We start from the raw sequence: 15,617 nt of genomic DNA, 5'->3' as shown, positions 1-15,617 counted from the left end.
GAAATCGAGCCAAATTCTCGGTCCAGTCTCATAGCAAACGCAGCTTCTCAGCCTGTTGCTAACAGCCGAGTACTCTGCGGACATAATCCAGCTTCCAAATGCGCCGTGCAGCATTGAAGAAGGAAGGAGCCAATCAACGATTGCAGCCACCTGCAGAGCTCAATTTTCCTGTGCATCAGCCCTTGGCACCCCAGTATGCATTGCATAGCAGTACAGTACACTGCACTGCACTGCATGGTCCCCAAAGTGGTACAGCCTGAGCGACCGCATTGTTGCACGTTATCAAACTCGGCAACTGGTCAACCGCTCCACACCCAGTTTATGCAGCTTGCAGCGTGCAGCTCAACAAAGACCGAACATTAGATCCTTCCACCTCAGAATCCAATCATCCACGATCGGAGACCCGCCGAAACACGACAGAAAATAATCAAAATTCCAAATACTTGGGCACGGAGAATGACAGCGGACGGAGAGGGGAGAGGGGGCATGGTTAGCGTGAAACCTTGACTCTTATCGCGGGGACCACAACAGCTGCCAACCTGCGACCCATTGGCTGGGAGAGAGCTTAGGTTTCCTATGGAGCGTGACAAATCAGTGCATCGGTGCATTGGAAGTGAGGCAGTGAGACCCAATTCGTATCATTCGTGTCATTCGTATTTGGAATATTGATTTCTCCATACTGAGTAAGGTAAGAGTGGTCAATCCGGTTGAAAAAGTTGCCAAGTGACGCAAGTGAAACCCCCTTCCCCCCCCCCCAACACTAAAGTTATCGCAACCCCGCCATGTCGTCAATGAGTTGATCTGCCGAGAACAACAAAACACGAAGAGCTGCGAGCTGCGAGCTGCCTACCTTATAAATACTCCACGACCTCGCAGACCCCAAAGGTCCTCATTGAGAACCTTGCTCGCCATTAACTCTTGTCTTTGTCGCAATCTGATCCAATCACCAATCACCAATCACAGCCTTCAAAATGCCTTTGACCGGTCACTGTCTGTGCAAAGCCGTCACCTACACCATCGAGGTGGAGGAGCCCGCCCTGGTCGGGTACGACCACTGCGACGATTGCCAGCGTCAGAGCGGTTCCACCTACTGTACGTCTTTTTTTTTTTTTTTTGGCGGGAATTCAACCGAGTGTATGCTAATGCTAATTTCGACAGCGCTGGTCGCGGTGGTTCCCAAGGACAAGCTCACGATCAACGGGCCGACTAAGAGCTGGGCGGGGTTGGGGTCGTCGGGCAAGGCGGTGCACCGCATCTTCTGCTCCGAGTGCGGCTCGCCCATCGCCCATGACCCGGACGCCGCCCCGGAGATCATCGCCATCAAGGCGGGCACGCTGGACACGGAGATCAAGAAGACGCTGAAGCCGGTATGTTCATGGCACCTATCATTGTTGGTTGGGTGGGTGGGTGGTGGTCTGACGTAAGCAGGACACGGAGATCTGGACGGTCAGCAAGCTGCCCTTCTGCCAGGAGCACTTGGCCAAGCCGTTCAAGCACATGCCGGAGTAATGGATCGGTGCATGATACCTGACGATGATGAGAAAAGTGAATAGCCTTGTTTGCTTAATTTGACGAATGGATATGTCACCAGAATGGCCGGTGGTCTCGTTGTATTGTAGCTATGCCCGGCACAGCCAATGGTAGTTGTAGTATGGAACAGGCACATCTTCCCACAGCTCAAGCATGCTGACATTTCCAACGATAGTCATTATGCAACTGGCACAATTTTGCGCTGAAATTAGGCAGGTTGACATCCCATCGCGAGATTTACCACAAACGCTCTAGATCAAGATGTTCGTGCACTCAGAACAACAGGTATCTTATCCATCCCGCACGACCACCAAGCTCATGCGGTAGCTCTACAACCTCACCGAATCAGCCTGCAACATCTCTACCTGCAACATGCCAAATCTACTCACCAATCAAGACCCCAATCTTCCACAACTTCCTTAGTCTTGTCTTCAGTCTGTCTCACCATCATGCGACCGCAAGCCACACCGCGTCAGCACGGCTGACCAATCCGTCTGATTTATCAGCCATCCGCCAAATTCAATCTAATCTAATCAGCTACATATATAACCCTAACCAGCATCACCAACAACCTCCAGTAACCGAATAACCCCCCATCCTCACCTTTTAATCATCAGCCCCAGAAAGAATGGTCCAATACCTCCTCACCGGCGTAACCGGCGGCCTGGGCGCGCACGTGCTCGAGTACTTCCTCGCGCACGTCGAGCCCTCGACCTACGCGGTCGCCTCCTCCAACCGCGCCAAAGCGGACGAATTCACGCGCCAGGGCCTCGCCTTCCGGGTCGTCAACTACGACGACCCGAGCACGCTGGACGCTGCCTTCCAGGAGGTGGAGAACCTGTTCTTCGTCAGCTCCAACACCTTCGACAACGAGCGACGCCGGAGACAGCATCAGGATGTGGTGGACGCCGCGAAGCGGGCGGGGGTGAAGCATGTAGGGTACCCTTCCTCCTTCCTCTCCACTTGACCTTCTCTTGGGGAGATACCACCCCCTCCGGCCCCCCAACCCACACGAGGCACTAACACCAGGAAAATAGATATGGTACACCTCCCTCGCTTTCGGCGGCCACACGTCGACCTCGCAGGTCGCCGTGCAGCAAGCGCATTACATGACCGAGGAGATGCTGCGCGTGTATGCTCCCCGTCCCTTGCCCATTGCCCATGGCCCCTTGATATCTACCTAGCCCTATTCCAAACCCAGTCCACCACCCAGTCTAATGCAATCCAGCTCCGGAATCCCCTACACCTCCATCCGCGAAGGCCTATACACCGAAGCCTTCCCCCTCTACTTCAACTGGTACCCCACCACGAAGACCATCATCCTCCCCCAGCCCCCAACAACCACAACCACCACACAATCCGCCACCACAGACCCAGCAGAACTAGCCCACACCCAACGAATCACCTTCACCTCGCGCGAGGAACTGGGCCACGCCACCGCGCGCCTCCTCCTGCGGGGCGGGGCCGGCTACCGCGACCAGATCGTCGTGCTCAGCGCCAGGGAGACGCTGTCGTTCCAGCAGATTGTGGACCTGATCAATGCACACCACTGCCAAGACAGTAGGAAAGTGGGGGTGGAGTTTGTTCCGGCCGCCGAGTACGTGGCCCGGAATGCGGCGGATGATGAGGGCGGCAAGGCGGCCGGGTTCTTCGAGGCGATGGTCTCGTGGCATGAGGGGATTGCGAAGGGGGAGGCGGTGGTGGATTCGGAGGGGTTGATGGCCGAGGTGTTGGGGAGGGAGCCGACGCCGGCGTTGGTCAGGATTGAGGAGTTGTTGAGGGGTGCCAAGGGGCAGGGGGGGCAGGGGGGGTATGTTTGGCATCAGAATTATGCGTAGTCTTTCTACTCTGTTCCGGTCGTAGGGTTGGATTTGGGGGGGGGGGGGGGGGGTGGTCGTCTTCAGGTGGTGAGGCTGTGATCAGGCAATATGTCAATTGCGCAGGGGTCTAGTCTGTCCACATAATATACTGTACATGCAGATTAAATGCCACCGACCGACCTCGAAGAAACTATACAGATGAACCCAGACTTTTGCCCAACCCGATCCAAACCCAGAGATCCAAACCCATGCCAATCCATGATATCCCACAAATATACAAAAAAAATCAAGCCCTCGACCCCTCCCCAAGAACCTCCTCCTCCCCCCACTGCCCACTCTCCGTCCTCCCCCTCCGCATCCTCTCCCTCCTGACATCATGCTGCGGAAACCCCGTATGCCGCGTCTCATTCATCGTGACCACCCTCTCTCTGCCCCCTTCCCCCTCAACATCTTGCTCTTCCTTCTCAAACTCCACCTCCTCGTCGGCCCCGAACGTCGACTCGCGCATGAACGGACTCCGTCTCCGGATCTCCGGCCCCTTGAGGATCAGCACCACCGGCACCACCGACAACGCCAGCCCAATGAACCCCAACAACGACCCGGCCCACCCGAACCCCAAGGTATCGAACAACTCATAGCTCGCCAACGGCAAGAACGCGCCGAAGGTATTCCGCCCCAGACTGGCGGCACTCAGCGCCGAGGCCGCGTACTTCTCATACGCATCCGTCAGGTAGTTCACCACGGCCATGTAGATCGAATAGATCCCCAGCCCCGCCGCCGCGATGCCGCACGTGGGCACGATCCAATGCACGAAGGGGAAGCTCGCCCACCCGTACCAGAACAGTCCGCCCGCAAACAGCAGGCTGCCGATCACGGAGGTATACAGCCGGGCTTCCGGGATGGGGCGGCCGGGGATCTCCTTGTTGCGCTTCGCCGACTTGAGGTACAACATGTCCTGGAGCGGGTTGATGGCGGTGCCGATCACGGCGCCCACCGAGATGGCCAGCTGGATGAGGCCCGTGGCCAGCGTGCCCCACCCGTAGTTGGTGGAGTAGGTCTGCACCACCGAGCTGAAGAACAGGTACAGAATGCCCCAGGCGAAGCTGATCCACAGCGTAAAGAAGATGACGACGGGCTCGGTGAGCAGCATGCGCGTCGGCCGCTCGAAGGAGATCTGCAGCAGCCGCCACACGCTCGTGTTGTCCAGCTCCGCCTCCGCGTAGATCGGGCGCCCCGTCTCCTTGCGGAGCTTCTTGGCCCGCCGTTTGAGGATCACGTCCGCGCGGGTCTCGTGGAGGATGAACCAGAAGATCGGGAGGAGGCCGGTCAGGTAGATGATTTGGATGTAGAAGATCCATCGCCAAGGATCATCCTTGTGGATCTGCACGATCGCCGACCCGATGAACGGCCCCAGCGCAATGCCGATGACACTGGTCAGCCCGAACAGCGACATGGGCAGGCTGCGCGCCCGGTCCCCGTACCAGACGTCGCTGATGCTGCCGCCCACGATGTTGATCGAGACCGAGGAGGCCCCGCCGCCGAAGAACCGCGTCACCACCAGCGTCGCGAAGTTCTGCGCGAACGCCGACGGGAACAGCGAGATGATCAGGATGATGTACGCCACGAAGTAGCCGGGCATCCGGCCGGAGGACTCGGTCAGCGGCACGAAGATCAGCGGCCAGAACGCGGCCCCCATGTTCCACGAGCACGTCGCCCAGTACAGGTTGGGGAACGGGGTGTTCTGCACGTGGAAGCGCGACTCCATGTAGTCGTTGCCGGAGCCGTAGGAGCCGGCGGGGATACCGGTGAGGATGGAGCTGCGCAGGAGATTGTGTTAGGGTTGGTCTGAGTGGGAGGAAGGGCTATAAGGAGGGGGGGGGGCTTACATGAAGCACACCGTGACTGTCAAAACCCATTTATACGCTGGACTCCAATTGAACCTATCCGCACCTGTCAGTCCGTCGCTTGGCCTTCGCCTATCCTGCACTCCCCAGATTGAACGTACGGATTGTCCGGATCATCCTTGCCATTCCAGGTGTGAATCTCCAGATCCTCCTTGTCGCGCAACTCATTGCGACTGACCACCCCGACATGGCGATCGCGATGGAAGAACGATCGCACCCTGTGACCTTCGATCAGTCCCCAATGCCCGGAAAATCCCACACACTGACAGACTTACCGCCCGAAAAACGAGTCATCGAAATCATTGGTATGCGCCGTACTGGCCCGCCGCATGGACGGGCGTCTATCCTCAGGAACAGCACTAGCAGCACTCATGGTGAGGCAGCAGCAGCAGCAGCAACAGCAGCAACAGCAAAGGCTAAATTCTGCACGCAGCAGCAGAATTTTCTTCCTTTGTCCCTCCCCATTTTGTTATATACTTCCCACCCTTTCCCACAAATCGGACCCTGGTTCGGCAGCCCGGTGAAGGTCGGATGTCAAGGGATCGTTGTCGTCATGAACCTGCATCCGGGCCGAGTGGAGAATGCCGACCAATGCCGATAGAGCGGGCTTGTGTGCATTGATTATGAAATCCAGCACATGACAGAACAAAAGCCAGTGACAAAATTTCATCCAAAAGAAAAGAAGTGAAAAAATGGGTGGACTGGGTCTGGTGGAAGTGGAAGTGGAGTTGGAACCAGAAGTGCAATTCAGCCGGTTTGAGGGTTTGAGGGTTTTCAGGGTTAGTTGGGCGATGACATCATGGGAGAGGAAAAAGGCAGGAATCGATGACTTCATCCCCCGCTTTTCCCGCCAAGTTTGACCCTAAGTTGTTGCTTCCCCCTCTCTTTCTGTTTCGCTCTCTCGCTCTAGAACAGACACTAGGCTCCAGTAGACTCTGTGACATCGTATATGCAATATGCAATATGCAGGTAAGCAGGTAAAGAAAAAAAAGTACCACGTACCATACGAGGGAGGGAGAGAGCTACGTACACGTACGTACGTACCTCTGCAGGGATCCATGCCCCTCCACTGCCCCTCCAACCCCTCACCCCTTCTCTCGTATTTATATCCCCTCCTTTTCCCCTGTTGCTCTTTTCCCAGAATCATTCAATCCAACTCTTCCAAACTCAATTCCATCCATCCATCCATCCAAACTCTCTCTCTCTCTCTCTCTTTCTTACCTACATCAACCAACCACCCAACACCACCAAAATGCCCATCCCCGTCCCCAGCGCCAACAGCCTCCAGGACCTCTTCAGCCTCAAGGGCAAGGTCGTGATCATCACGGGCGCCTCCGGCCCGCGCGGCATGGGCATTGAGGCCGCGCGCGGCTGCGCCGAGATGGGCGCCGACGTCGCCATCACGTACGCCTCGCGGCCGGAGGGCGGCGAGAAGAACGCGGCCGAGCTCTCCAAGACCTACGGCGTCAAGGCCAAGGCCTACAAGTGCGACGTCGGCAACTACGACAGCGTGCAGAAGCTCGTGGACGACGTGATCAAGGACTTCGGCAAGGTCGACGCCTTCATCGCCAACGCCGGCCGCACCGCCAACAGCGGCATCCTCGACGGCTCCGTCCAGGACTGGGAGGAGGTCATCCAGACCGACCTCAACGGCACCTTCCACTGCGCCAAGGCGATCGGCCCCCACTTCAAGAAGCAGGGCAAGGGCAGCTTCGTGATCACCTCCAGCATGTCCGGCCACATCGCCAACTTCCCCCAGGAGCAGACCTCCTACAACGTCGCCAAGGCCGGCTGCATCCACATGGCCAAGTCGCTGGCCAACGAGTGGCGCGACTTCGCCCGCGTCAACAGCATCTCCCCCGGCTACATCGACACCGGTCTCTCCGACTTCGTCGACCAGAAGGTCCAGGATCTGTGGATGTCCATGATCCCCATGGGCCGCAACGGTGATGCCAAGGAGCTGAAGGGTGCCTATGTCTACCTCGTCAGCGATGCGAGCTCGTACACGACTGGTGCTGATTTGTTGATCGACGGTGGTTACTGCGTGCGGTAAATGTATCCCTGGAGGATATAATAGAGATACCTACCTAGCTCTTTTGATGAGGTTATAATGATAATGTCAGGAACGTTTCATGATACTTTTGTTTTTGTTTTTGTTTTTGTTTTTGTTTTTGTTTTTGTTTTTGTTCTTGCAAGTAGAGATCGAACTTGAGGGTGAATGGATGTACTCCTGTACTCCTCAGACCCCGGCTCATCACTGGGGGCCAGTGCTCACAGGGACGAGATAGATTGTAGACATCTCATTGGCGGCTTCGGTTTCAGGGTGTTGTTTCCGGTCTGTTCCGCCCGTGCTCCACTTTCTCCTTGGTGCGACAATCCTCGTTAAAGTTATCGTTCATCCTTCGAGTTCGTATCGAAGAACGCCTCTTTTCGGGTCGTTCGGTATATTGAACCAATTATGCATGGCCAAGTCACTGTCCTCGGGCTATAGGTAGATACATCAGGAACATCTCGCGTAGACAGGTACGCCAAGATCCTCCAATTGAAACGCCTCGTCACATTTTTCCTTTACCATTACCATTCTCCCCCCCGGATTCCGTCTCGGTCTCATCCACCACATCCGCCACGTGCAGCATGCGCGGCAAAGTGCGCGCCAGGCGCGGTGGGTCCAGCACACTCTTCGACTGCATGAAAATCTCGTCGATCTCTTCCAGCGACCGCCCGTTGGTCTCCGGGAAGAAGAAATACACCGTCGGCACGATCGCCGCATTCAGCACGGCGAAGATGATGTAGTACCGCCACGAGATGGTGTCGAAGCCCACTGGTGTCACCTCGGCTAATAAGAAATTGAAGGTCCACACCGCCGCCGTCGAAACCGCGCTGATAGCGGCCCGCAGCTGCAGCGGCGCCACCTCCGTCGCGTACAAGAACGTGAGGCCGGAGTAGCCCACGGTAAAGATGAACTCGAAAACAAAGAGGAAGATCACGGCTACAACCAGCGCCGCCGTGTTGTCCGGCAGCGATGTCGTGCCCGCCAGGATCGCCATTGATACCGACATCCCCGCCGCGCTCCACAGCATCAGCACCCGACGGCCCAGCCGATCGATCGTGAAGAAGGCCAGGAAACCCCCTAGCGGCTGCGTCAGGCACATGGCGGCGGCTAGGACACGTGACTGTAGCGCGTCTAGCCCTAGATATTGCTCAAAGATGGTTGTAGCGTAAAAGGTAATCAAGTTGATCCCACACATTTGCTGGAAAATCTGGCCTGTAGCCGCCAGAGCCGCGCGATGGAACAGGCGCTGTTCCCCCATGCTCAGGAGATCCTTCCAAGAGCCGGAACCCGTTAGCGCCAGCGACCGTTCGATATCGCGCACGGCCAGCGTGATCACGGCATCCTCGGGGTCGGCGTCTGCTAGCGCGGCCAGGATCTCGCTAGCTTCTTTGGGACGGCCGCGCTTGAGCAGCCACCGGGGTGACTCGGGCATCACCATCACAAACGCCATGACCATCAACGACAACACCACCTGGAGAGCCAGCGGGAACCGCCAGGACACCGAGCTCCCCGTCACGAAGTAGAAGCCGAAGTCGATCCACAGCGAGATGGTGATCCCCGCGCCGATGAAGATACCATCCGTTACCACGTGGGCGCCTCGTTTGCTGGGTCGGGAGATTTCAGCCTGCCACACCGGGACCGTGGCAACATAGCCGCCAGTGCCCAGTCCCAACACCAGTCGAGCGACGATGAACTGGGCCAAGCCAAAAGAAGTCGCCATGAGAATAGCCCCGATCATGGACACGGCGGATGCGAGGAAGATGACCCGCCGGCGACCCAGGAGGTCGCCCAGGTAGATGCATGACAGTGAGCCGAAAATACCACCGACGGTATAGAGGGCGACGACCGTGCCTGTGAACGGTTAGATTCCGATTCGAATACTGTGGGGAATTGGACGAGGGAAAATACCCTGGATAGTTGAATTATAGTTCTGCTGCGCGCCCGTCGTGGTGAGCGTGTTCATCTGCGGAAAGGTTTTGACGAACGACTCGAGGGTTAGCAAGCCGCCGGTGACGGCCTGGTTATAGCCATAGCACACGAATGCCGGACAGACAACGAGCCACATGACGGCACGTTCCAATCGCGAGCCTCGCAGGCCAAAGTAGGGCGACATGCTGGCACGTTGTATAGATGGGACCCGAAACAGCGAGGGAGCATCTGAAGAAGAATTATGTGTGACAATCACAACAATCGGCCAGGATCCTGTCCGGCACGTCACAATGACTGTTAAATCGACTTAAACTAAGCCATTTAAGCCCCTTTTTTGTATAGATCCAGCTTGATCACTTTATAGAAAACCCTCCGATGTTCGCTGGTGGAGGGCCGGTCATCGCCGGTGGCCGTGGCAAGGCCCGCCGCATTGACCAGGTTTCCCCGGATTTCAGTTTCTTGGAAAAGGCACGGCGTGAGTCGCCAGGACGGAAGAGGGAAGGACGCGAAAGAATGTAAGCGAGGCCCCGGGGCGACGCCTCCCTCTTTTCCCCACTGGATACTACAGGCGATCGTCGATGGCAGTCCCCACTAGCCGGGATGGCTTCCATCGGACCCGGCCGATGGGGGGCAATGGACCTCGGGCCAGGGCCAACCCAGCCAGCAACGAGGAGGTGTGTGCAACTGCGATGCTACCTCACTCTCTCATTTGACCTTTCAGGACGGTATGAGAGGGGGTTGAGGGGTTTCTTCAACGTTTGTTTGGGTGAGATGTGTTTCCACCCCTGGCCAGGGTAAAGTCACATGTGGCAGAAGATCAGCCATCATGAAAAGTAAACACGAGAGCTCCCCTCGTGGCGGCAGCGCGTTGGCTCCGCTTATGAGGCCGTTTTCGAATGGATGTTCTTGTCATGTCATCGCGGTCAAGGGGAGATAAGACTTCCTGTGTGGCCGAAATGGCGGGCGGGCAGTTTCGTTGAAACTATCGACCTTGGTCAGCGATTCTTGTAACCGGGACATTAATGGGCAAGATAGATAAGATATAAGATAATGGGAGAAGCATTGACAGAAGGAATATCACCTCTTCACTGGGGGGTCGGCAATTATCTATCAGGTTAACTGCGTGGTGGGACCCCGTTTGTCGTGAGTATGACACATCGTGGTGACTGTAGCGATCCAGCCTGGGCCGGAGATCCGGGACATTTGCAGTGCAGATCGGCTGAAGCGCTGTGGACTTGGGCTATTCTCCGTGATTGGCGGACGCTGTATAGCCTGCGTAGCAGATGTAGTGTATGTTTGACTATTTATGGCTGCTGCTCGTGGCTCTGAGTGTGGACATGGTCTGTCAGATGAGGATAGGATGGAAGAGTGTTGGGGAAGCTTGGAGAAGCCGGGGACAAGGGCCCGGGGAGGATATGCAACCCCATTATGATCATGTGACTGCGCAAGTAGCACCAGTAGTGGCGATTCCAACTACTCCCAGGGAGGACTTTTTGTTCTCTGTACCAGACTTGGTCAGTTCTAATATTACAGGGTGCTGTTTGAGGCGATCCGCCAGTTTATATTTGCTCACCCACATCCGCCAGTGCATGATGTCAGATAATAATGGCACAGCACACCATGGATGTAAATCTCACTATTGGAAGCTCATTTGCCTGCAGCATAGAGTCTCGATAAACTCACTACTCTCTAACCAACACCTCTCGATTCTAGGTACGCAAATACTGGAGTGTTGCTCACAACCTACCATGAACCATTGGCTGCAAGGGTTTAACAGCAGGATATATTGACAACAGAAAAAGCCCAATACATCAACTGGGTCCCATAGCTCAGTTGGTTAGAGCGTAACGCTAATAACGTTAAAGTCGAGGGTTCGAGCCCCTCTGGGACCATCTCTTTTTTCTCTCTCAAGTTCTTGCTCTTTTTATCGATGGTGGACAGAGGAATATCTGAAACTCCGAGTATCTTCTTTTTATCATCACCGATATCACCGGCGGCGCATATTTGGTCGCAGAGCTAGGGTATAGAATGGGAGACGGACTGAAGGCTTCCAGTGGGTCTTGAAGCGGGGTTGCCTTTCGTCCATCCTCAATGCCACGGCGGACATCCCAAGACCGTTCCAAGAAACTGGACAGGGCCAGTCTAGAAGTTGCACCGAATTCAATTCTCAACAGCCTAAATCCAACAACAGGTGTGCACATACATCTAGCATATCACTTCACCTTTGTTTTGCTAACCACCCTCCCATCCGCAACCCCAACAGTTACCTCCACCTTGCCCCTGACCGGATCGACTGCCTCTAACCGCACCACCGAGCCCTCATCATCCCCACCGCCATTAACCACTCCAACCTTAGCCACCACCGCGCCAACAAATTGCCGGTCCTCCTCTTCCTCCAGAAAGCGTATATCCGGCCTCCAGATTTCGTCTACATACCGCTCCGCCAACTCCTCGATCTGTTCCTCCTTCCAACCGACCGGATATCTTGCCAGCTTGTAAAGTAGTTCCCACCGCTCCCGATGCGGCTGCGTGACCGGGGTAAACTTATATATATAGATGGAGGTCCAATCCCACCATTGTTGCTGTTGAATATACGTGCCATCAATTACAGCACCAGCACCATCAGCATGGCTACCCGACATCTCTAACTCACAAGCCCGCTTTGCACCTTCCTCGCACAGGCAGCGCAGCACCACCGGAAAAGCATGGTATGCTTCTGCAGCTCGAGCAGGTGGACCCTGCCCATCGTCGTAGACGACCTGGTCGTCTACAGCGGCCCGCTGTGCTGGACCCGGTTTGTACATGGCCAGTTTCTCCATATGGGCCCGACGACTGAGCTCGGCGGAGTGCAGGGCATGATCGAGGACAGTAAAGCCACGAGGCTTGCTTGGATCAAGGTCATTCAGGCGCGACCGCAAGCCCAAAGAGAGAAGCAGCGTGGTAGTCCGGACCTTGCCGCGGACCACGGCGGCTATGAGACTGTGTATTGCCCCCTGATTGGGGAGGAAGAGTTTCTGGTAAGTCTCATGAATGTCCCCGGTGCCTTTCGCCTTACTCTCTGTGGCGGATCTGCCCGAACAGATGTATTGCAGGACAGCGGTGATCAGGTCGTAAGTGTCTTTATCGTGAATAATGGCATTGTTGGCGATGGCGAAAAAGATATCTTTACCTTGATCCGTAAAAAGCGTTGGTGAGGCACCTTTGTGTAACAGGAAGAGACCACGCCTAGCTGGGTCGTCTTCGGTCTCGAATGCGATCGACAAAGGAGTGGCATCCCGGCGGGTCTGCGCGTTGAGGTCTGCTGGAGGGTCGTGCTCAAGCAGGATCTCGCACGCCTGTTCGAATTCGTCCTCGGGGTGATATGTTGTTGCTAGGGAATGCAGGGGCGTGTCGTTTTCAAATTTGTTCCGGATGTCTATATCGGGCATGGCAGTGACAATCCGTCGGAGGGTAGGAGTGTATGAGCGTGGATAGTCTAGTCGGGGACCCACGATCGACGCCCACGAGTGAAGTACTACGCTTCCTGTCAATTCATGCGACAAGCGACAAAGGAGCTGCCCCGGGACATACCAGTGTCTCCAGCCGACAAGATTGATTGCTGAAGGTCTGCACCCGCATCAAGCAGGGCACTGACTACGCCACCATTCCAGACACCCAGATCGACAGCAGCAGCAATGGGGGTGAGCGGTGGATATCCCGTGTCCCTAGCATTTACATCTGCCCCAGCATCTAACAGCAGACGAATTAGCTTGCTCGTATGATCGAGATACGTCTCCCAGTTCCCGTGCCGGATCCATGCGTGCCAGTGGTGGGGGAGATATCCATGTCGCTCAGGGAAGTATTTGGTCATGCTGTGAAGCGTGTTTCTCCCCATCGAGTCGATGAGCTTTCCATCAGCTCCACGGGTCACGAGAGTCTGAGCCACTTCGACATCACCAAACCACGCAGCAAGTGCAAGAGGTGTGGTTGCGCTATCACAGCCATGATATTTGGCATTTATATTAGCACCTAGGTCGATGAGAGCATTCATCGCTGCTACGTTGCGAAAAGTCGCAGCCCAATGCAGGGGCGTTCCATGAGGTAGTTCAAATGGGCTTCGTAGCGTTAGCAATGGCTAGAATAGTACAAGGCGTATGGAAACCCACTAATGCACTATCTGGATTCGTTCTGGAAATCCTCCACTGTTCTCGCCCACAACGGGTCGGATGACAGCGTTGACATCAGCACCTGCTGCAACTAGCTGCTCAGCAATCAAGTGGATGGCTTCATCCGGCAACATGAAGAGCCAATGCAACGGAGATAATCTACCCGGCTGTGTTGTACGGGACGCATCTGCCTTTCTTTGGAGCAGGTACTGGATCACGCTTGCATGACCAGCCTGACATGCTTTGTAAAGCGGTGTCTCCCCACTGTCGTTCGAAATATTGACAGCTATGTTCGCTTCGTCAAGGAGTGCCTGAACTGTATCAAGCTCTCCCAACGCGGCAGCGACATGGAGGATGGTATTCCCCTTCTGATCAACTATCGACCCATGTTCCAGCTTCCATTTGACAGCCTTCTGGGAACTCCGTGCGGCATCTACTACAGTCTGTTTCCCGAGGAAGGGATCCGCACATAATCCGCCATTGCGACGAAACGTGCTCTTTGCCTGTTCCCTCTTCTCATCTGTAAGAGCGCATGGAGGACCGAAGAGATAACCTTCCGCAACGGCCTGGAAAGTCCATTCTTCCAGCACCTTCGCGTCGAACTCGGGCGAGAGGTCATGAGCAGCCATGATTTGAGCATAGACGGCTCTTGCTGGGGAGTAGCCACTCTTTGCGGCGTCAGTCACGTACAATAGAAGACGGTCAAGATATGACGGCTTGGCCCCTGTCACGGTCTGCGCCATTCCTAGTAAAACATCGCCCGGGGTTTCTGCCGATGCACCCTGCTTCGCCGCCATGTATTGTGCTTCCAGCTCAGACAGAACGGACGGATCGAGTCGGTACCAAAATAATGGTCCTTTGTTGTACATTGGGTCCAGTGTGCCAACATATGGAGCAGATTCACTGCCGATTTTGGCAATAGATAACCTACGGACTTAGAATCTTTCATAAGGAGATATCAGTGATACACATACCAAGAAGCATACGCAGGGGTATCCGCCTTCAGTAGCTGAGAAGTTGGTAGCGGTCGGTTCCTGGGATCTTCCGCAAGAAGCTTGAGCAACGCCTTACGAAGCTCCATACGCAAAGCGGAAGGAATGTCTTCACGCTCATACAGCATGTCAGAGATCTCCTCGCTTGCATTTTCGGGGGTTTCGTCAAGATCTACCGGCTCTCCTCGATTGACAAACATGGATAGCACCGTCAGGCCGAAGCTGTATGCATCGAATCGAAACATCAGATCCGGCTTGAAAGGACAGAAGCGTGCTAAATCATCGTTGGCCACCTCGGGAGCCAGCCACGCGGGCGTTCCACGATAATCACTCATGGTAAGCCGAGAGTCAGGGGCCTCCAGATCAATGCAGACCCCAAAATCACTTAATTTAGCTCTAAATGGCACTTTCTCGCTCTCCATGCCAAATACAAGCACGTTGTCTGGCTTAAGATCTCCATGCACTATACGCAGATGATGCAATGCCTCTAATCCAGTCGCGATATCCAAGCTTAGTTGATACTTGACTTCGGACGAGCAGTCATTGCCAACTGCGAGAAAGTCCGTTAATGGCATCAAAGCGGCCTCCACGAAGAGGACCGGAACCGGCATATCAGCGAACGGATAGTCATAGCCCCACGCGATAAGCCGAACAATATTGGGGTGACGCCGCAGGGACGGATTGCAGAGAGCGAGGAGTTCTAGCCCAAGTGTGCGCAACTGAAGGCGATAGTCCGGGGTGTCGGCGAATCGTTGAGCGGCTTTTCGTGAGAGAGGCACGTTCACCCGCTTAATCACCAGACCCTCATTTCCGGTATACCCTTCATGCGACTTTTCCTTGAAGACAGTAAATTGAGAGCCAGCGCCGATTTTCGTCGCTCGCGTCGCCAGGTTGAGGGCCTTCAGCAGTCGCGGTCCATGGATTCCAGTCTGAGACAATATGCCCGCAAATTGAGATACTGTACTTAGAATAGCCGACTCTCCATTCCGAGTTGCAGTAATCGCCGCTTCCAAAAGGTCGCTAGAATGAACCGACGACAGGCTCAGGCTCAGGCTATCTAGATCCAGGTCCAGATCCACCACATCATAGCTATCGGCAGTGCCGGAGGCCCAGTCTCTCAATGATGGGGAAAGGTCTCCATTGTCCAGAGAGGAGAGAAGATCGAAAGATTCATCGTCCGACATGGTTGTGTATGCAAATGTCAGGGATGATGCTTTTTGACGCACAAAGCGGGGGAAGCAAGT

General features: G+C 55.3%; 5 protein-coding genes and 1 non-coding gene across 6 annotated transcripts; 4 read left to right on the top strand and 2 right to left on the bottom strand.

Annotated features, from left to right (window-relative positions):
• The first annotated feature begins 915 nt into the window (after window positions 1-915).
• On the top strand, window positions 916-1,683 carry BO66DRAFT_417745 (GFA family protein). The gene is made up of 3 exons (XM_025649703.1): window positions 916-1,092; window positions 1,159-1,367; window positions 1,429-1,683. Exons 1-3 carry the CDS (start codon window positions 972-974, stop codon window positions 1,507-1,509), a joined length of 411 nt encoding a protein of 136 aa, XP_025507768.1. The 5' UTR covers window positions 916-971; the 3' UTR covers window positions 1,510-1,683.
• A 437-nt stretch (window positions 1,684-2,120) lies between these two features.
• Window positions 2,121-3,368, top strand: BO66DRAFT_426027 (putative NmrA-like family protein; the record flags this gene model as incomplete). Its single annotated transcript, XM_025650265.1, has 3 exons — window positions 2,121-2,464; window positions 2,568-2,662; window positions 2,732-3,368. Exons 1-3 carry the CDS (start codon window positions 2,159-2,161, stop codon window positions 3,366-3,368), a joined length of 1,038 nt encoding a protein of 345 aa, XP_025507767.1. The 5' UTR covers window positions 2,121-2,158.
• Window positions 3,369-3,461: 93 nt separating this feature from the next.
• BO66DRAFT_417743 (putative MFS multidrug transporter) lies at window positions 3,462-6,027 on the bottom strand (the record flags this gene model as incomplete). The annotated part of the gene is made up of 5 exons (XM_025649702.1): window positions 5,530-6,027; window positions 5,356-5,472; window positions 5,237-5,290; window positions 3,724-5,167; window positions 3,462-3,482 (listed from the first exon to the last, which is right to left on the bottom strand). Exons 1-5 carry the CDS (start codon window positions 5,625-5,627, stop codon window positions 3,462-3,464), a joined length of 1,734 nt encoding a protein of 577 aa, XP_025507766.1. The 5' UTR covers window positions 5,628-6,027.
• Window positions 6,028-6,406: 379 nt separating this feature from the next.
• Window positions 6,407-7,392, top strand: BO66DRAFT_388582 (SDR family oxidoreductase). The gene has a single exon (XM_025646593.1). It carries the CDS (start codon window positions 6,507-6,509, stop codon window positions 7,305-7,307), a length of 801 nt encoding a protein of 266 aa, XP_025507765.1. The 5' UTR covers window positions 6,407-6,506; the 3' UTR covers window positions 7,308-7,392.
• Window positions 7,393-7,533: 141 nt separating this feature from the next.
• On the bottom strand, window positions 7,534-9,642 carry BO66DRAFT_341731 (putative MFS sugar transporter). The gene is made up of 2 exons (XM_025644440.1): window positions 9,216-9,642; window positions 7,534-9,158 (listed from the first exon to the last, which is right to left on the bottom strand). The coding sequence occupies exons 1-2, from the start codon at window positions 9,418-9,420 to the stop codon at window positions 7,810-7,812; spliced, it is 1,554 nt and encodes a 517-aa protein (XP_025507764.1). The 5' UTR covers window positions 9,421-9,642; the 3' UTR covers window positions 7,534-7,809.
• Window positions 9,643-11,054: 1,412 nt separating this feature from the next.
• On the top strand, window positions 11,055-11,128 carry BO66DRAFT_t45. Its single transcript has one exon. It is a non-coding gene; the product is annotated as a tRNA-Ile (tRNA).
• Window positions 11,129-15,617: the final 4,489 nt, after the last annotated feature.

Source organism: Aspergillus aculeatinus (assembly GCF_003184765.1).
Source record: "Aspergillus aculeatinus CBS 121060 unplaced genomic scaffold BO66scaffold_5, whole genome shotgun sequence".
NCBI lineage: Eukaryota > Fungi > Ascomycota > Eurotiomycetes > Eurotiales > Aspergillaceae > Aspergillus > Aspergillus aculeatinus.
This window is presented reverse-complemented; position numbering and strand designations above follow the sequence as displayed.

Coding starts and splice junctions, on each gene's coding strand:
- BO66DRAFT_417745 (XM_025649703.1), top strand. CDS start 972: ATGCCTTTGACCGGTCACTGTCTGTGCAAAGCCGTCACCTACACCATC. Junction 1,093..1,158: donor TCAGAGCGGTTCCACCTACT/GTACGTCTTTTT, acceptor TAATTTCGACAG/CGCTGGTCGCGGTGGTTCCC. Junction 1,368..1,428: donor TCAAGAAGACGCTGAAGCCG/GTATGTTCATGG, acceptor TGACGTAAGCAG/GACACGGAGATCTGGACGGT.
- BO66DRAFT_388582 (XM_025646593.1), top strand. CDS start 6,507: ATGCCCATCCCCGTCCCCAGCGCCAACAGCCTCCAGGACCTCTTCAGC.
- BO66DRAFT_341731 (XM_025644440.1), bottom strand. CDS start 9,420: ATGTCGCCCTACTTTGGCCTGCGAGGCTCGCGATTGGAACGTGCCGTC. Junction 9,159..9,215: donor CTATAATTCAACTATCCAGG/GTATTTTCCCTC, acceptor AACCGTTCACAG/GCACGGTCGTCGCCCTCTAT.